Here is a 21,652-nt window from a genome sequence, read left to right on the forward strand (position 1 = left end):
TTGATTTCGTTTTTAACTGACCATAGAATTTTAACATTTTTGTGTCTTAAATAACAAAATGACCAATCAGGTTTTCAATACAAAATAATGTAACATAGCAACATAGAATTTATAACAACAATCAATCACCTGGATATTTTATCAGTCATAAGGTTTAACAACATGATAAGTACAGACAGCTTAATTGACCTTATCACCTATATATTATAAAACTTTTTAGCACAGTTGATTGGACAAAGAAGTAAAGTCGCATTTTAATCTTCCAGTTACATAATTTTAATTTGAACATCTGTTATTGAAACATATAATATTTGTAACTTAACATATGTGAAATTTCACAAATTTTGTTTTAAAGATATGACCTTTTAGAAAATGATTATATATATAAATATTTGCGTTTAAAAGAAAATCATCATGCATATTTATTCCTTTTTTTTTTGTAAATGAATTTTATCATTTTTCGGCTGCACAACACTTCTCCCTCCTTTAAGACTATTTCACTCCTGTGAAATGAAGCATAAATTTTATATAACAAAAATAAATATCATTAAATTAGAATACTGTTTACATAAGATATTCAGTTACAGAAATATATACTTGAATATAAAGCACCGATTTGCTGAAAAGCGTAAGTACCATTCACTAAAAATAAATATCCTAATCACTGTCTTATTGTAAACAACACAGTTTTAATGACGTCTATTTCTGTTGTATTGCCCCCTCTGTCCTTGTTGTCTTCCATGATGATATTGACCTCTCCATTCATGTGGGAACACGGTTTTGCATGTACTTGAAAGATTTTGATTTTTGTTTCCTTTTTTTTGACATAGATATTTAGTTTTGTTTTTTAACTGAGCAATTTTGTTTTTTAAGTTGTGGTTTTTATTTTTAAGGTTATTTATTTTGTTGTTTTTTCTTGATTTTATTATTTTTATTTTATAAGCTTTTTGGTTGTGTCTTAGCCTTAGTTGTTTATAATTGTTATTTAGTTTTTTAAATTTTAATATAAGTTTGTTCATTATTTTTAATTTTGAAGAGTTCGCCCTAATTATTTTCTTAAGCGAGTTGTTTTTATGTAAAAATGTTTTTTTAAGTTGACTTATTTTTAATTTTTTTAGGGAAACCTTATTCTGTAGTGTTTTATTAAAATTCTTAAGTTTTTGATTTTTTAAAACAAGGGCCATATTTTCTGCTTTTAAACCGGTAATAGTTTTAGTCTTTGAATCAGTCAAAGATTTCAACTTCTGAAATTCTGCTGTTGAAACATTACTTACGGAGTTGTTTGTTTGGTTCTTCTTAAAGTAGGCATCATCTTCATTGTAAAATGGTAATGTATTTTCGGCTGTCTTGCATCTTATAAAAGTTGTCATACGTTGTTGATCGCGTTGTTTTGATTGGTTTGACTTTTCACTAACTGCTGGACGTAGACAAACTCGTGCAAAATGTCCAATTCTTTTACATTTGTTGCATCTTGCCATTTTTGCACAACACTTCTCCTGTCTGTTATTATGATAAAGTCCACATTGTCCACATGATTTTTCACTTCTGAATGGTATTCCATATGTGAAACTCATTGTTGTTCTTCTTGGGGAATTGGAATTCGTAGTCTCGCTTGCTAAATTGAGAGGTTTGGAAAGACACTGATTCCCGCCACGTGTTATGCGCTAAATTATAGTTCTACTGAATGTGGATTGAATCACAACACAATGTTCCGTTTTATATTTTAATGTTTCTTTCTTAGTGGAATACCACAGATAATATATAACATATGCACAGGTTATCCTGATGTTTACAAATTAATATTAAAAACAGTAACAATTATTTCTAGTGGAAAGCCACAATGTTATCACTTGGAAATCCAAAATCTAACTGTCTCTAAATTTTCTACATATATCTTTACAATAATTCTAAAATTGATTTCGTTTTAACTGACCAATAGAATTTTAACATTTTTGTGTCTTAAATAACAAAATGACCAATCAGGTTTCAATACAAAATAATGTAACATAGCAACATAGAATTTATAACAACAATCATCACCTGGATATTTTATCAGTCATAAGGTTTAACAACATGATAAGTACAGACAGCTTAATTGACCTTATCACCTATATATTATAAAACTTTTAGCACAGTTGATTGGACAAAGAAGTAAAGTCGCATTTTAATCTTCCAGTTACATAATTTTAAATTTGACATCTGTTATTGAAACATATAATATTTGTAACTTAACATATGTGAAATTTCACAAATTTTGTTTTAAAGATATGACCTTTTAGAAAATGATTATATATATAAATATTTGCGTTTAAAAGAAAATCATCATGCATATTTATTCCTTTTTTTTTTGTAAATGAATTTTATCATTTTTCGGCTGCACAACACTACAATGGACGTTTTGTTTCACTGTCCCTTAACCTACTAGGGCCAAAAGAAATTGGCCTTTTCCATCAGTATAGAGCTAGGCCAGCCTACATTTAAATTCAGTATGACCAGGCAATGTACTATTGGCCGAATATATTTCAAATTTCAACTTAATAATCATAAAATTAATAATGGACTGTTCCAAACATAAAAGCTGAACACGTTCATTTAAGATATTCAAAAAGAAAACTCATCGGATTAACTCCTTTAATGTTTATGAAAATACTTGATTTTCCCTCGCCGCGAGTAAAGAACCTGGCCTCGTGTTCACAAAGATTTATGAATTAGGATTAAAATCAGGATAAAAAATCAAAACTCAAATATGCGCTATGGTTTATCCTTATAGATTAAATATTCTCCATGGATTATCCTCAAAGACTAAATATGACCCATGGTTTATTATCATAGATTAAATATTCTCCATCGTTTATCCCCCTTTATTAAATATTCTCCATGGTATATATCCTCATAGATTTAATATTCTTCATGATTTACCCTCATAGAATAAATATTCTTCATGATTTACCCTCATAGATTAAATATTCTTCATGATTTACCCTCATAGATAAATTATCCTTGGTATATCCTCATACATGTATATTAAATATTCTTCATGATTTATCCTCATAAATTAAATATTCTTCACGATTTACCCTCATAAATTAAATATTCTTCATAATTTATCCTCATAAATTAAATATTCTTCATGATTTACCGTCATAAATTAAATTTTCTTCATGATTTACCCTTGTATATTAAATATTCTCGATGGTTTATCCTCATAAATTAGATATTCATTTTTAGCTAAATAAAATTGGACTTTAACAGTATGTTTGTGAAATAACAGACTGAATTTATTGTTACTTTACATTTTCTTTACACTTTATTTATGTACCATTTAATTTTAGCATTTGTGTAAGAGAACAAAACATTACCTTGTTTGCTTCTTGATACGTTGATGACAGACTTTTTTGTGGTTGTTGTTGGTTTCTTTTTGGGGTTTTTTTTCACAGTTCGTTATTACCATTTTCTTCAGAGAAAAATAACTTCATTTCTGAGGCTTGGTGTGCCATTACCCATGATACTGTCTTTGTAAATTGTTTTTGTTATAAATTAAACATTTTCAAGAAATAGTTTGAGTTTTTATTCTTTTTAGAAAATAAAATATCGAAGGCAGCCCAACACGGGGACGATGAAAATCTGTGTATCATGAATAAACCTATGGTCGGTAACCCACAGTATGTATGTACATGTAGTAGTCCATGTTTAATATGACGGTCTATCCGTCTGTGAAGGCACAAAAGCAGTTTAGTTTATACAAATTTATTTTAGTTGGATTGTGTTGGAAGCTATAAGCTTATTAAAACACTCTCGAATCCGTGGAACAACCCAGTACTAAGCAATGAATGTAAAGTTTCTAGCTCAAGGAAACAACGGCTTGCCCCTGACAGGGGTTGAACCCACGCGTCAGCAATCCATTACTAGTCCGGCGCGTTAACCACTCGGCCACGCTGCTTAGGAAGTACGGACCCCGGACATGTCACCAGTCATGTCCTTACGATGTTAATTCTGAAACACAAAGTTGTGATATTTACCACCATGCAATTTACAAGGAGTATTAGCCACAGATGTGAATTTTGAGCCAAAAGTAGATCACTGTACGGCGGCCAATGAGAATCTAAATTTACAGTAACCTGAGACAATATAAAAAAAAGTTACTACAGCCCTTTTTACTATAGCCCTGAAAAGGGCTGTTATGCCAGCGAATGGCACCGCCGTCCAAGCCGTCTTACCGTACTTGGGGCTCACGTTCACTAGTATCCTTCTTCGTTGTCTCCTCCTAATCTGTCAGGTCAATCTCCTCGGCTTTAGGCAGCCACGGTGTGTAGTATACATGTACGGAATATATAACGTGTGTATACGACGATGAATGACCGGTCCAGACAGTACATACACGTACAAAGATAATCTCCTTGCTACCTAATGCAGGCATAATATACATGATATAAGACTCTTGTAGATGTTTTATATGAACTTATGAACTAGGTATATTTTTCAAACAGAGAAAATAACCACATTACATTACTGCCTCAATATACATGTAACACGGAGCATTTGATTTTAAGCATTTAAGTATAGTAAATAAAACATGATGACTTAGGTCTTCTGTTTAAAAAGAAAAACTGATTTATTCCCGTACAAAGATTTAAAAATATACAGCTACATGTATAACTATTCACGATAAATTATTCTTATGTTTGGTCTTGACTTCAAATTTTTGGAATGGAAACAATTTATTTAAAGACCCATTATGCTAAGATATGCTATCATTTTCATTCCCTTTAGAATCATTTTATTTTTTGGTATCTTATTACAGTTCTCATTTGGCATAATACACTGTAAGATGATCTATCGTTTTCTTCCGTTGCTCTGTACACGCCTGCTAAACAGTGCCTCTTTCACATTATGGTGATCTGTTTAAATGAGAACCATCGGTACTTCCGTTGTTTTCGTACATACGTTCGTGTTAACATGCTCCTTCAATTCTTGTGACATATAGAGGATATTTGTTTGTTTGTTTGTTTGTTTGTAAGATGAAATTTTATTTCCTCGAGTGGGCTTTAAAAACAGTATTATCACGATGGCGTAGCCACGAGTGAGAATACTGTTTTTAAAGTTCATGAGATGAAATAAAATTACATCTTACACAACAAATAAACACATTTTCTTTTTATTTTATGCTTAAAAACAAGTTGAAACGAAATTTCCATATTAACGTTAATACGTTTGACTGATTTTCTTCATAATGGTGGCCTCGTTTACCAGCATCGTAAAAAAAATTGCTTTTCTACCTCCATAACCTTGATAGCTACCATGCATGAGAACAGATTTGCCCTGGCCAGAATCACGTGACCAAAAGATCTGCAATTTTTTTTTTAAAAATACATAAAAATTGTAAATATAAAATATGCTGTAAAGACGCTGCATTAGAAGGACCTAAAATTCTGGTTTCAGCCATTTCACGCACATGTATATTTATGTGTTAGGGAGATTTTGTAAAAAGCAAAGTAGAAAATGTATCTGAGAGTAGTGCATGTTTAACGTGATATCTATAGAAACGACAAGGTCTTGCCCTATAAATCTTTGTCAACTACATTTTTGTATATTATCTTGCTTTTAGTACATTAAACCCACACAAAAGACAAACAAATAGACAGACGAACAGACAGACAGACATATTTGCTCTCCTATGCATCAATATGATGACGGTACTTACCCGAAGACTAACAGCTTGATTGCTGTATATTTTTCTTTGGGATCCCCGCCGTATGACAAAAATCCTAACAATAAATAATGTATATTAATGATAATAATGACACTGATTATTTTAACAAAATATACATGTATCTATATGAATGTCACAAATCTTTTATCAGGCAAGTTTATTATTAAAAAAAAGATCTTAAACTTATTTGGATGAATACGCTTTTAAATAAAGCAATCATTTTATAAACTCATTATTATTATTATTATTATTATTATTATTATTATTATTATTATCATTATTATTATTATTATTATTATTATTATTATTATTATTATTATTATTATTATTATACAAATCTTAGAATGACCAATGAAATTCCAAGAAATCAGTGTGAAATTCTAAAACGGCCAATAAAAATCCAGCTTTTGTTCATTTCTTTCCGTTGAATTTCACCGAAAGTCAGGGTGAAAACAAACAGTCTTCGGCCGAAAAGAAAAATGGCACACATCTTTACATGTTTAAATGATGTGTATATTTTATATCTTTGTTAGAAACAATTATTTTTCAGTGTGTAAATTAAAAATAAGTATTGCTAACTCATTCAACATTTTACGATATAACATGTCCGCAGCTCCTAGCTGTACACGTGACTTTGATTTCTTTCAAGCGGGTGCTAATATATCCTAAAATAGAATTAATATTGAAACTGTGTTTTCCAAGGCTAAGGTTTCGCTCCAATAATATTATCATTCAAGCAAATAATAATTACTGAAATATTTGTTTTACTTATTTATTTCATCATCATCATTATTATTATTATTATTATTATTATTATTATTATTATTATTATTATTATTATTATTATTATTATTATTATTATTATATATTTGTTCTGTTATGTTATTATTATTATTTAATTTATTTATTTATTTATTTATTTATTTATTTATTTATTTATTTATTTATTTATTTATTTCATTTTATCTTAAATACTCTAACAAAATGTATTTGCATGTATAGAAACCGGTGACAGTTCGCATCTAACATGCATTGACCAATATTTTTGTGAAAATCCAAAACTGTTTTTGGTTAACGTCGGTGAATCTGGAATAAAATATAATAATGCAAATAAACTTCTCGAATTCTGATTGGCTTAAACACTTTGTATAGTTTACTATGCCGTATATACCGTGAAGAACCAAAGCACGCACACATAACAATTATAATGTATTTCTATATCATATAGACGGTTTACTATATACCTGTTGCAGAGTCTTTCAAATATTTGAAAGACCTGGTATTTGCATATTTTTTGCGTTTTGTTCTTTATGGCATATGTCTCGTTTAAAATCATAAATATGATGCTCAACTTAAGATTTACCAATATTGTAGGTTCCAAAAAGCATCATTTATAGAGATATTACAGAATTTAACATTTTATGTAAAAATATGTAGGTAATTAGAAATTTATTTTCTATAAAGTTTAAGTCAAATTTTACAATAAGAAAGGAATGCATATATTTTGATGATTACATAATTATAATATGCACAAATATTTGCAGTGCATATTTTACATATTCTTTGATGTTTGAAAATTGTTTTATTTGCATAATTATGTACATATATATAATTTCACTAAGTGTGGTCACCGACGGATTTTTATTATTGTAATATAAACCCGTGGTGTGGTCAACCACTTTGATCACAACATACAGGATCTTTAAAATACCATTACTTCAAAAATAAAAGTAAAAAAAAATACCCGGCAATGATGACTTTACAGTATCATTAAATTACTTTTCCTTGGAAGCGCTCGCGTAGCCGTTGAACGACTGATGTCATATTTACGTAAATTTTTTCTTCTTCTTGCGATGTGTCTTGCATGAACTTCACGTCAATAAACCATTTAGCATTATAATAAATTCGTTATTCGACAACGGGAGAACACAGCCTTGCTGACATAATTATAACCTATATTTGTATCATTCGGGTCAAATCCTCTCATATATATCTCGTCAGCATGTTATACATGTATATAACTAATGTAATAGATACCGTACGAGGAATATTTACAGAACCGTGCGTCTTGCGATTTGAAAACCGAGCGAGCGTTGCAGACTTTGAATTACTGCGGGACAATGCTTATTCCAGCTATCTGAATATCAGTCTTCAGTTAAAGAAGACTGGACATCTGTCAACGCCTGACATTTTACATTCGGTACAGTTATTATTAGTTCCAGCTTCCCGTAAGATTTAATTACTATTTTTTTTAAAAGAAAGGTCAAAAAGTACAAATTTAGTCTGATCAGTATAAAATAAACATATATAAAATATATTTTTGATATATATTCCATGTTTTAAAGTAGTCATGGTCGTGTTGTCTTGCGGTAATTAGATAATGCAACATCAGACCGAAAATATTTAGTGTTGTTGAAGCTTAATAGCGGTTCCCACAAATTGTACTTTGCACACACACACCGCTGGTTGCAAATTAAAAAAAATCAGAAAGTTATTCATTTGCATTTTCAGAAATTGAGCTTTCGGTTTAAAGCAAACCAGTGCATAAGGTACAGTATTTATTTATGATCAAATGATGTTTAAATCTGCATGATATTATGTAATGACATTGTTTTGTTGAAATGAAATGTTAATAATTTGAGGCGTACATAAACCGGTTCATACCAAATGTTCATTGAAAAAGAAAGTGACTTCCGGGTGTTAATTAGCAGTAATTATAATTACTGCAGAATTACATTATTTGTATACTTAATGAAAATTAGTACTTCTTTTATTCCATTCTTTCAAATTTACGAGTCTATTTTTTTCTAAAGGCTAAATTTCTTTTATCTTTAGTAGAGTAACAAACAGACAAAACTAAAGTTTCAATCATTGAAAGATCTTTTACAAATTAAAAAAAATCAGAAAGTTATTCATTTGCATTTTCAGAAATTGAGCTTTCGGTTTCTGTTTAAAGCTAACCAGTGCATAAGGTACAGTATTTATTTATGATCATATGATGTTTAAATCTGCATGATATTATGTAATGTCATTGTTTTGTTTAAATGAAATGTTAATAATTTGAGGCGTACTGCACATAAACCGGTTCATACCAATTGTTCCATGAAAAAATGAAAGTGACTTCCAGGTGTTAATTAGCCGTAATTATAATTACTGCGTAATAACATTATTTGTATACTTTATGAAATTTAGTACTTCTTTTACTCCATTCTTTCAAATTTTGAAGTCTATTTTTTCACCTTTGTTGCAGAAAAAGGCTAAACATCTTCTATCTTTATAGTAACAAAACTATAGTTTCAATCATTGAAAGATCTATGCAACATTGACTGTTTGAAAACGTAAGCAGTCAAGTCTAACTCGTCGTAGATTAGGAGGGGATATGATTCAGACATTCTAAATTGCTAAAGGCTTTGATGATTTTACTTTTGTTAGTTATTCGGCATCAAGAAGATGTCATGATTTAAAACTAGAAATGCCTTGTAGTAGAACAACTCATTGCTTGAATCAGTTTAATAATGCAAATTTTTTAAGGCCTTCCAAATCTTTCAATCTTTCATACAACACTTGCTCTGTGATTGCATGTGATAATTCGTTTTAAATCAAGAGAATACATAACATGTAATTAAAACATGGAATAAGTTGCCCAAAAATGTAGTAGACTCAAAAAGTGTTCATGAATTTAAAATCAAGCTAGATCCACACTGGACAGGAGAAGTTCCATATAAAGTTTAGAATGTTTGTAACATTTTGCTGTAATGATTATACAACAGTGTAAACTGGAAGTGTAAGTGAATATTATTAATATAAAAGTGATGACACCAATATGAAGTAGTATTTAAAGTTTGTCAAAAGGAGAGGGGCTTTAAAAGGGTTTAGCCCTGCCATATCAGAGCCCTGGAATCATTGTACAGGTATTCTACAGGTACTCATTCATTTGTATGTATCGGATATGGTGCAGGAGGACACCCAACAGCAAGAAACTTTATTCTTTCATTAGAGTAAGAAGTGTGACAGACTGACAGTGCTGGGATTGCTCCTTTCCTCTCTGACGGGAACCTAAAAAAGCTTCCATTCTGAACCAACAATTTTTGTCAGCGTTCACCACAGTGGATACATCTGACATCCCGTCCCTAGGCTCTAGTACCATTCCATCAGCACCTGACATTAAAGTCACCGAGAAGGGTGTGCCGAAGCCCATGCACCAGCACAAGTTTACCAAGATTTTCCAGGCATCCATATTAATGTTTCAAAACTTTGGTCAGATCCCAGGTAGAATATATATCCACGGTCTGGTACCCTCTCACCAAGAATACCATTGACAAAATATTGTTTTTTGCATTCATCGTCTGTCTGTCCATACAAACATATAGATAGTTTTGTTGATTTGTAATTATTACAATAATTATGATATTTTTTTATATAACTTAATACAAGTGATTTTTTGTTATAGGGGAAAAGTGTGCTACAATAAAGCATGATGAGAGAACTGTATCTGCTGTTTGCAGTGCTTCTTGCAAATGGTTTTGTCATAAAAGGTATGATTGTATACCTTATATTCACTATTAAACATCCCCAGTTATTTACCATTTTAAATTTTAAATAATGAATCAATCATCCATGGTTATTTTTTTAGGGGAAGGACATTTTTTAGAGGATGTATGGCAATTTTATTAAATTTTAATTGCTCACTAGGTTTTAGACAGCCCCTGATATTATCTTAGTTTCATCTTTTTTATGAGCTTTGACAGGGATAATTCTTGCACACTAAGATCTTATCATATTTCTTGGAATAGTTTCATTTTTTTTCATTCTGATATTTGGTTGCTTTGCCATGTTGCCATTGAAAGAAAAAACATTTTAAAGTCTAAAATAATATATTATCAAAATAGTATAATTTTAGCAAGAAGTCCTGTCACAGTATTATAATTTCTGCAGTCAAATGAATAAATTTTTAGCAAAGTAAAGAGTGAACAATAATTTTTTTTGTCATCTCTGGACCTCTTCAACAAACTGCTCTTAACCTTTCAATTGTTAAAAAGTAACCTTGGATATCAACACAAGTTCATTTTTTCAACAACCAAAGTACAGATATATGAAACTTCATTGTCCAGTTGTTGAGATAAGATTTACATGGTTATCATTTTTTTTTAATGAAAATTCTTTGTCATGCATTTTAATCAGCAGCAGTCTTTCTTATTATAACCACAACTTAAAATTCTTTTACATTGCCAATTCATTTGTATTGAACTTGCTTAAAGGAACTAATGTTAAAAAATTTGAAAGCATAACGTATAAATTTGTAACATGTACAGGTCATCATGGGCACATAACAAACTATTTATTCTTAAATTCTTAAAATGTAAAAAAAGATTATAAAGAAATATTTAAATTTTTATTTTGGGTTATTTTTAGCCTAATTGAATTAAACAGACTTTAAACACTTCTTAGTTTTAGGTTGTTCTTCACAATCAAACAAAAAATTTCTGGAAAATCAGAGTGTGCAAATTTATGGTAATTTGGCAGGTAACATCTTGGTCCAGAGAACGACATCAAAATTTTTAATGTTACATAAAACTGGAAAAAATATTTCCAGTCTTGTTTATAATGTAACAAAAAAACTCTATTTAAAGATCCTGTATGTTGTAATTAAGGATGTGACAACACTTAAGTGAAAGTTTATTTTTGTTTATAATTATAATTATTCTTCTAAAACAATTTCCAAACATCCAAGAATAATTGTTAAATATGTACTGCAAATGTTTACATGCATTATAAGTAATCATTATACGCCCGTTTGAAAAACGGGACGTATTATGGGAACGCCCCTGGCGGGCGGGCGGGCGGCGTCCAATTTTGTCCGGAGCATACCTCCTACATGTATGGAGGGATTTTAATGAAACTTCATAGAAATGTTCACCACTATGAGGAGCAGTGTCACGCACATGAACCAGGTCTCTAGGTCAAAGGTCAAGGTCACACTTAGAGCTCATTGAAAAATGCTTGTCCGGAGCAAAACTTCCACATGTATAGAGGGATTTCAATATTACTTGGCACAAATGTTCACCATTGTGAGGCGGAGTGTCGCGCGCAAGATTCAGGTCCTTGCGGCCAAGGTCAAGGTCACACATAGAGGTCAAATTTCAGATAAAAATATGAAGATGTGTATATGGACCATTTAGTCATCATTTATTGAGGATTGTAACACAAATGGTCATTATCAAGACTATGGCTGTGATACATATAATTTAGGTCAATATATACAAGGTCAAGGTCACTAAAGATGATGAAATATCCAGATTTTGTCCGTAGCATATCTCCTACACGCATGGAGGGATTTTAATGAAATTTCATAGAAATGTTCACCATTATGAGAAGCCATGTCACGCACATGAACTAGGTCTCTAGGTCAAAGGTCAAGGTCACACTTAAAGCTCATTGAAAAACGCTTGTCCGGAGCAAAACTTCCACATGCATAGAGGGATTTCAATATAACTTGGCACAAATGTTCACCATTGTGAGGCTGAGTGTCGCACGCAAAATTCAGATCCCCGCGACCAAAGTCAAGGTTACACATGGAGGTCAAAGTTTAGATAAAAATATGAAGATGTGTATAGGGACGATTTAGTCATCATTTATTGATGGATTGTAGCACAAATGGTAACTATCATGACTACAGGTGTGACACATTTAATTTAGGTTAATATTTGCAAGGTCAAGGTCACTGGAGATGATTAAATATCCAGATGTTGTCTGGAGCATATTTTCTACATGCATGGAGGAATTTTAATGTTACTTTATAGAATTGTTCACCACCATGGGACGTAGTGCCCTGCACATGAACCAAGTCTCTAGGTCAAAGGTGAAGGTCACAGTTAGAGCTCATAGAAAAATGCTTGTCTGGAGCAAAACTTCTACATGCATAGAGGGATTTCAATATAATTTGGCACAAATGTTCATCATTGTGAGGCTGAGTGCCGTGCATAAAATTCAGGTCCCTGCGACCAATGTCAAGGTCTCACATCCTGTGCATATCTTCCCTACTGATTTGTTTTAAGGTTCATTTAACAACACAGTGCCAAGAATAAAAACTTGGTTGCTAGATAACACTTATCCATAATGCCCCAATCTCCATCTAAAGCTTTTTCGTAAACGGGCGTATTTTGTGACTATGGCACCCTTGTTCACATATATGCATTCATTTCTTATTGAAAAATTTAGCTTAGATTTATCAAAAATAAAATTCTAATTACCTCCCTTTATTTATATGAAATGTAAATTTGGTAATTTCTTTACAAATGATGCTATTTGGAACTTACAATATTGATAAATCTTCATTTGAAATTGATAAATCTTCATTTGAGCATCATAATTATGATATAAAACCATAAAAAGTTTCACACAGGATCTTTAAGCTATATCAAGTCATTGACAGTCAAGAAGTACCTATGCTTTTCTAGGTGATGATTTGTTTGATGATGGACCTTGTGGGAATACAATGTTTAAGAATGAATCAGGAAAAATTGTCGGACAGGACCCAGGCAAGGGAAAGACATGCTCCTACTACATTGTTGCAGCCAATTATACATCACAGGTATGTTCTTTTATAATTGTTGGCAGACTCATTCTGACCTGTCCTTAATTGCCAGCTTGCATGTTTGTGCAGTTTAAACAGTGTTTGCTCATTCTGACCTATCCTTAGGCAAGCTTGCATATTTGTGCAGTTCAAATAGTGCTTGCTCATTCTGGCCTGTCCTTAGACCAGCTTGCATGTTTGTGCACTTCAAACAGTGCTTGCTCATTCTGGCCTGTCCTTAGGCCAGTTTGAATGTTTGTGCTGTTCAAACAATGCTTGCACATTCTGACCTGTCCTTAGGCCAGTTTGCATATTTTTACAGTTCAAACAGTGCTTGCTCATTCTGACCTGTCCTTAGGCCAGCTTGCATATTTGTGCAGTTCAAACTGTGCTTGCTCATTCTGACCTGTCCTTAGGCCAGCTTGCATATTTGTGCAGTTCAAACTGTGCTTGCTCATTCTGACCTATCCTTAGGCCAGCTTGCATATTTGTGCAGTTCAAACAGTGCTTGCACATTCTGGCCTGTCCTTAGGCCAACTTGCATATTTTTGCAGTTCAACCAGTGCTTGCATGTTTGTACAGTTCAAACAGTGCTTGCTCATTCTGACCTGTCCTTAGGCCAGCTTGCATATTTGTACAGTTCAAACTGTGCTTGCTCATTCTGACCTGTCCTCAGGCCAGCTTGCATATTTTTGCAGTTCAACCAGTGCTTGCATGTTTGTACAGTTCAAACAGTGCTTGCTCATTCTGACCTATCCTTAGGCCAGCTTGCATATTTGTACAGTTCAAACTGTGCTTGCTCATTCTGACCTGTCCTTAGGCCAGCTTGCATATTTTTGCAGTTCAAACTGTGCTTGCTCATTCTGACCTGTCCTTAGGCCAGCTTGCATATTTGTACAGTTCAAACTGTGCTTGCTCATTCTGACCTGTCCTCAGGCCAGCTTGCATATTTTTGCAGTTCAACCAGTACTTGCATGTTTGTACAGTTCAATTTGTGCTTGCTCATTCTGACCTGTCCTTATGCCAGCTTGCATATTTGTGCAGTTCAAACTGTGCTTGCTCATTCTGACCTATCCTCAGGCCAGCTTGCATATTTGTGCAGTTCAAACAGTGCTTGCGCATTCTAGCCTGTCCTTTGGCCAGGTTGCATGTTTGTGCAGTTCAAACAATCTCTTTGCTAGCCAGCATAATTGTGCAGTCTAACCCGCCACTAGGCTAACCAGATAATTGTTCAGCCTTACCATACCCTAGACCAGAAATCTTTTGCTTTTTTTTAAGTTTATACAAATCAATTGTCAAAATAATAGCTACAGTTATGCAGAACAACAATTTATTTTATACAACTAGCTATTTCACAAAGTTAATCAACCTCCAAACATTTAAAGGGATTAAACACCAGTTTGGTTTATCAAGGAGTTTGCTGTCCTTGATAAAGAGGTGTTTAATCTATCAAAGTGTTAGAGATTGATAAATTTTGTGAAATAGATAGTTATTTATTAATTATTTCCAGAATGGTTTTTAAGATTTTTATGCCCCCACAATGTGGGAGCATATAGCGTTGCACTTGTCCGTCCGTCCGTCCGTCCGTACGTCTGTCCGTACGCCCCGAAATCTTGTGAACGCAACTCCTTTTAAACAGGATGGCAGATTTTGCTTAAACTTACAGGGATGAACAACCTTAATATGTAGATGGTAGTAAAGGAAGGAATTTTTGCTGCGACCAAATTCAACAGAATTATGGCCCTTTGTTGATTTTTTCACTATATACTATGTAGAAATTTTGTGAACGCAACTCCTCTTAAACCGGATGGCAGATTTTGCTTAAACTTCAAGGGATGAACAACCTTAATGTGTAGATGGCAGTAAAGGAAGGAATTTTCGCTGCGACCAAATTTAACAGAATTATGGCCCTTTGTTGATTTTTTCACTATATACTATGTAGAAATTTTGTGAATGCAACTCCTCTTAAACCGGATGGCAGATTTTGCTTAAACTTACAGGGATGAACAACCTTAATGTGTAGATGGTAGTAAAGGAAGGAATTTTTGCTGCGACCAAATTTAACAGAATTATGGCCCTTTGTTGATTTTTAGTTTTCAACTTGTGGCATATGTAGTCCAAAAAATATTTGACCTAGAGTCATGAGATTGACAGAACAGTGGCGTGTGGGGGCATCAGTGTCCTATGGACACATTTCTAGTTTTGGATGTTTTGAATTCCTGTATTTACCTGAGTGTATTCTTTAGGAAAGAAATGTGAATTTCTAAAAGATAAAAAAATGCTTTTGAGATATCATTTGAATTTAGAAACATACTTATATAAAGTGGAAACTATAATTAGCCAAGCTATTTTAATTACTACTCAGTATTGTTTGGTTCTCATTTTCAACTATTCCATTTCTTTAAGAGGTAATTGTGAGAAATTCAATTGAAAGTAACTACAAATATCTGTGTGTTTTTTACAGGTAGCAATAAGTTTCAGCAATTTGACAATAAATCCACTACTGTATAACTTGTCAGTGTATGGGGTGAACACAACAGGGGAGACAAATGTGTCAAGCGTTCTGATTGCCAATCTTACACAAGGTAAGTCACTGGCATTTTTTTTTTGCAATTTTTTTTTCCCATATTAAAAAACCAATTTCTATAATGGTTTACATTGTTTACATGTTATTATATTTAGTGCTCTGAATATCATTTTGTTTTTTATTTATTAAAAACATTTTTTTTTCCTGAAAACTATTAACCTTAATTTAAAAATAATTTAAATTGATGTGAGACTTATATTTTTTAAATTTTATTTAATTTAATAATTTTATAATCTCTTTCCACAATATCCAAATGATACATTTCTGTTGTTATCCCCCGCAGATGGAATCGGGAGGGGGATACAGGGTTGTCATTAAGAGGCGGCAGGAGGCCAAAATGCCTGTCTCAAATGCATTATGGGCCGCCTCAAAATTAAGAAAACACTCTTTGTTATGCATGATAAAGACAGAAATGACCGCCTCAAGTTCAAAACAAACCTACTGCAAAAAATGTTAATGACAACCCTGGGATATAGTTTTGGCGTTGTCCGTCCTTCTGTCCGTCCATCCGCCGTCCGAATTTCGTTTCCGGAGTAGTTCTCTGCAACTGCTGGCTGGAATTGAACAAAACTTTATGGGAATCATCAATATCAAGAGGAGATGCTCATTTCGTCGGCTTGTTCCGGTCTGACACTTTAACTCAGAGTTATGGCCCTTGATTTGTTATGCAGTATGCATATAGAGTAAAAATCGTTTCCGCGCTACTTCTCTGCAACTACATGTACTGGCTGGAATTCAACCAAACTTTATGGGAACCTTTAATACCAAGAGGAGATGCGCATATCCTGGCCTTGTTAGAGTCAGACTTTTTAACTCAGAGTTATGGCCCTTGATTAATTATGTAGTATGCATATAGAGCAAAAATCATTTCCGCCCTACTACTCTGCAACTACTGGCTGGAATTCAACAAAACTTTATGGGAACCTTCAATACCAAGAGAAGATGAGCATATCATTGCCTTGTTGGGGTCAGACATTTTAACTCAGAGTAATGGCCCTTGATTAGTTATGCAGTATGCATATAGAAAAATATTTGTTTCTGCGCTACTTCTCTGCAACTGCTGGCTGGAATTCAATGAAAATTTATTGGAACCTTCAATACCAAGAGGAGATGCGCATATCGTTGCCTTGTTCGGGTCAGACATTTTAACTTTGAGTTATGGCCCTTGATAACTTATACAGTATACAACCAGAGCAATAATCATTTCAGTGCTGCTTCTCTGTAACTACTGGCTGGAATTCAATGAAACTTTATGGGATACGAAGAGATGTGCATATAGTCTCCTTTTTCTGGTCAGACACATATCCTGGTTGTACTATCTACCGGGAGTGTAAGCCTTATTAGGCCCACCATCATATAATACAGAAAAAATCTAGGATAAGATAGTTATTTTCTGTAGAAGGTACCATTTTTGGATGAAAATAACAATCATCCAAAAGAAATTTTAACTAAACATCAAAAAGATAGTTCTGTTAATAACCTCATATGAGTGGCAGCCATCTTTGTTTTTAAGTACTTAATACCAGGAATGACTTTTAAGCAATCAATAAAAAGTTAAAAACATATGTAAATGGTCCATTACTATTAATGATACTAAAGTTCTATTCAATATTTATCAATTACCACACAGTAAAAGGGTAACAATTTGATAAGCATTGCACACACATTCAAAATATCATGTTGGGTCTAAATCGTTACCAATATTACTGTTTTTTATACTAAAAACACATTTATGTGAATAGGGTTATTAAAACTTTGAATTTTCTTCAAAAAATGCTATATTGTGTATGAAATTTATGTGAAAAACACTTGCATACAAAAGAATTTTTTTATTTAAGTATTGTTTGTAATATCTGGACATTCCCGGTACAAAGTACCTCCCGGTATAAAGTACCTTGAGGATATAACTCAGATTTATGGCCCTTTATTAGTTATGCAGTATGCATACATCTCATTGGCATTTTCAGATATTACTATTTAACACAGAGTTATGGCTCTGTTATTGCCCTGAATATTTATCAAGTTCAAAGAATATTACTGTTTATGCCATGATAAATATATAAATAAAGCCTTATGTCTTCAGTTGTTGTGTTAGTAATAACCAGTACTCGACGGGGGATATAAATTCAACGAATTTGCTTGTTTATATTTATTTTTGAATTTCATATGGAAAAGGTGCCAATTATAGGCAAATCCACTTTAACATTGTTGTAACAAGCATAAATGTATTGGTCACAATATCAAGCAACATTGAAGTGATATACGAAAATTTAACTAAATCAGTAAACAGGAAGTGCATCAATGACAGACCTGAAATCAAATCCCATGGTATGGGACCACATGTCAATGCTGTATGCCAAATATCAAGAGGCTGTGATAAGTAGTTGCTGAGAAAACTGTAACAAAATGTTTTGCCCTGCCCGCTTGCTGCCGAACATTCACCATACTATAACCAGGGTTTGCACCTGTGCAACCGGGCCAAAAAAGGCATTTGTGATAATGTATAAATTTAGGAAACAGTATTATTTTAGGTATTAATTATTTAATTTTATCTTGTTTAACAGTATCCCAGGGACAGGCATTTTTGACAGTGATTTCAGGATATAATGTTACGAAGATAGTTTACTCACGAGCCAACTTGGACACACCGTCTGATGCAGGGTTTACTGCAGCTTATGATACTACTGGTTTGTTATTACTTGTTTTGTACTGGTAATTTTAGTTAGGCGGCAAGCAAGTTTATTATTATTATTTTTTTTTGTAAGATGTTTGCTGAATAAGATTGCCGAATTGAATTTATTTTTCTGCCATCAACTTTGATTTGAGTCGACTTACTAGCTTTAAATTATCTACATATTCGGTGTATTGAAAGATCATTGTGACAATTCATATGACCCGTTATATTTTTTAAGAAACAATTAAGTAAAAAATAATGTTCAATTTTTCTCACAAATTGAAGCATGTTTTTTCTGGCTGCTGTTGGGATATATTTTTTTTGAAATTGGGGAAAAAGAGGCTATATTAAAAACTCTATAACAAGTAGAGAAACTGATAGCAAACAGCATGGATCCTGATCAGAATGTGTGGATGCGCAGGCTGGTCTGGATCCATGCTGGTCGCAAACCCATTATGTTGGTTTTTGTTATGACGCAGCTCAAATATGTAATTATTTGTGTATTATTTGCAGCCTGCATGTTAGAGAGACAGGATGCAGGAGGCATTATTCAGAGTCCACTTTACCTACCTGGAAATGGAACTGTGACTTGTACCTATAAACAAACTTTGTATCAGCCAATGGGTGTGGTTTCATTTACCAGCTTCAACTTATCCAGTGGGAAGGTCACTGTACAGTTTGGATCTGGGAATCCCGTAAACGTCTCAGGTATACTTAATATTATTTATTCTTAATATTCCTTCATTTCTGTTTTCTATTGTCATTAATATGTTTTCTGTTGTCATCATTCTGTTATTTGTTGTAATTATTCTGTTATGTTTTGTCAATATTCTGTTATCAGTTGTCATTATTCTGTTATCGTTTGTCAATATTCTGTTATCAGTTGTCATTATTCTGTTATGTTTTGTCATTATTCTGTTATGTTTTGTCAATATTCTGTTATCAGTTGTCATTATTCTGTTATTGTTTGTCAATATTCTGTTATTGTTTGTCAATATTCTGTTATTTGTTGTCATTATTCTGTTATCGTTTTGTCAATATTCTGTTATTTGTTGTAATTATTCTGTTATCTTTTGTCAATGTTCTGTTGTCAGTTGTCATTATTCTGTTATCAGTTGTCATTATTCTGTTATGTTTTGTCAATATTCTGTTATCAGTTGTCATTATTCTGTTATCAGTTGTCATTATTCTGTTGTCAGTTGTCATTATTCTGTTATCAGTTGTCATTATTCTGTTGTCAGTTGTCATTATTCTGTTATCGTTTGTCAATATCCTGTTGTCAGGTTATTATTATCCTGTTATCTGCTGTTATCATTCTAGTATATTTTGTCCTCATTCTGTTATCAGTTATCTGTATTCTGTTATTATCATGATTATTGTGTTAAAAGTTTAAAAGTTGTCATTATTTTTTATCTGTTGTCATCATTCTTTTATCTTTTGTCATTATTTTTTATCTGCTGTCGAAATTCTGTTATCTGTTGTCATAATTATGTTATCAGTTATATTTATTATGTTGTCAGTTGTTATTATTCTGTTATCAGTTGTCATTATTCTGTGATCATTTGTCATTATTCTATTATCAGTTGTCATTATTGTGTTGTCAGTTGTCATTATTAGTTATCAGTAGTCATCATTCTGTTATCAGTAGTCATCATTGTGTTATCAGAAGTCATCATTCTGTTATCAATTTTCATTATTCTGTTATCAGTAGTCATCATTCTGTTATCAGAAGTCATCATTCTGTTATCAATTTTCATTATTCTGTTATCAGTAGTCATCATTCTGTTATCAGAAGTCATCATTCTGTTATCAATTTTCATTATTCTATTATCAGAAGTCATCATTCTGTTATCAATTTTCATTATTCTGTTATTAGTAGTCATCATTCTGTTATCAGTAGTCATCATTCTGTTATCAGTAGTCATCATTCTGTTATCAATTTTCATCATTTATCAGTTATCCTAATCCTGTTTGGTAAAAATTAAAAGAAAATAAAGACTCAAATGAATTGACTAGCTTTTATTCTGCACTTAAAACTTCACAGATTAACATTTGAAGTGTGGCCCACTGTAGAGCAATAAACTCGAAACTAAAACAGGATCAATTTTTTTTCTTCAAAGAAAGATTTCCCAACAAATTAAACCTCTCTAGAGCTACCACCTCTCGGCAAAAACTAAAATCTTTGTCTCTTAAAGGGTTTTGCTGACAAAAGGTTGAACTTGTAATATACATGAGTAATGTCAGTCTATTATAGGTACTTAAAGCTGTACATTATTTGATATTTGCCCTAAAAATGATGAATGGTTTTTGTCCGAGATTGAGAGATGGGACAAGTTGGCTGAAAGTATTTAGCATGGTAAGGGTTAAAATGAGGGTTTAAGGTAAGTTCAGTCCAAACAATGCCCCCCTTATAGTGTCCAGTGGTGCCCCCGCAGAGCAAAAGTTGAAGAATGAAATTATGACAAAGTCTGCCAAATACCAACAGTCTTGTATAGGTTTATACCATTTGATTTCACCTCTAACCATGCTGTAATTATGTAACAGCCTTGTTTTGAATTTTGAATAGTGCATTTTAGAATAATGGGTTTTTATATATAATAACCCTTAACATGCTGAATATTTTAAATGGACTTCCATTTTTGGTCCATAAGCAAATTTTTGGATTTTAGTTTGATAATTTAAAGATTGTCAGCCAACAGTATAGAGCCTGGTCAGACTGCACGGATGGCCGGGCTCTAGGCAAGTGGTAGAGCCAAAGACTTATCTCTTTCGGTTCCAAACATTTAAAGTTTGAAAAGAAAAATGAGTTCCAGTAAAGCCAGACTTTGTCAAACAATAAAACATGATAAAACACAAACTCAAAATAAAATAAAAAGAAAATAAAAATCTTTAAAACAAAAGTATGATTTTAAATGTAAACAATCTGATTCAGATTAGAAAAAGAACAACAACAGCTTAAAACATCATTCAAAATAAGAAGTAAATAAATACTGTTAAGGCATACTGGCATGCGAGCAGTTCCCGTACAGAAGCAGTACCCGTATTTTTCATTTAAACGCTTGATTTTTACATGCATTCTTCAAAAATTCATTTCAAATCAAGCAGATA

At 32.4% G+C, this 21,652-nt stretch overlaps 1 protein-coding gene across 2 annotated transcripts in view; it reads left to right on the forward strand.

Annotated features, from left to right (window-relative positions):
- The first annotated feature begins 8,120 nt into the window (after positions 1 to 8,120).
- The window catches only part of LOC132738527 (cubilin-like), a 52,755-nt gene continuing 39,223 nt past the window's right edge, over positions 8,121 to 21,652 (forward strand). Inside the window, exons 1-7 of one of the 2 annotated variants that reach the window (XM_060726030.1) lie at positions 8,121 to 8,259; positions 8,639 to 8,682; positions 10,161 to 10,245; positions 13,168 to 13,301; positions 15,748 to 15,868; positions 18,435 to 18,557; positions 19,058 to 19,252. In XM_060726030.1, the coding sequence (XP_060582013.1) occupies positions 10,185 to 10,245; positions 13,168 to 13,301; positions 15,748 to 15,868; positions 18,435 to 18,557; positions 19,058 to 19,252 (634 nt within the window). In that variant the 5' untranslated portion in view covers positions 8,121 to 8,259; positions 8,639 to 8,682; positions 10,161 to 10,184. The remainder of the gene's footprint in view (positions 8,260 to 8,638; positions 8,683 to 10,160; positions 10,246 to 13,167; positions 13,302 to 15,747; positions 15,869 to 18,434; positions 18,558 to 19,057; positions 19,253 to 21,652) is intronic. The other variant, XM_060726031.1, reaches the window with a different exon arrangement.

Source organism: Ruditapes philippinarum, unplaced genomic scaffold (genome assembly GCF_026571515.1).
Source record: "Ruditapes philippinarum isolate M1 unplaced genomic scaffold, ASM2657151v2 ctg194_1_1_1_1, whole genome shotgun sequence".
Lineage (NCBI taxonomy): Eukaryota > Metazoa > Mollusca > Bivalvia > Venerida > Veneridae > Ruditapes > Ruditapes philippinarum.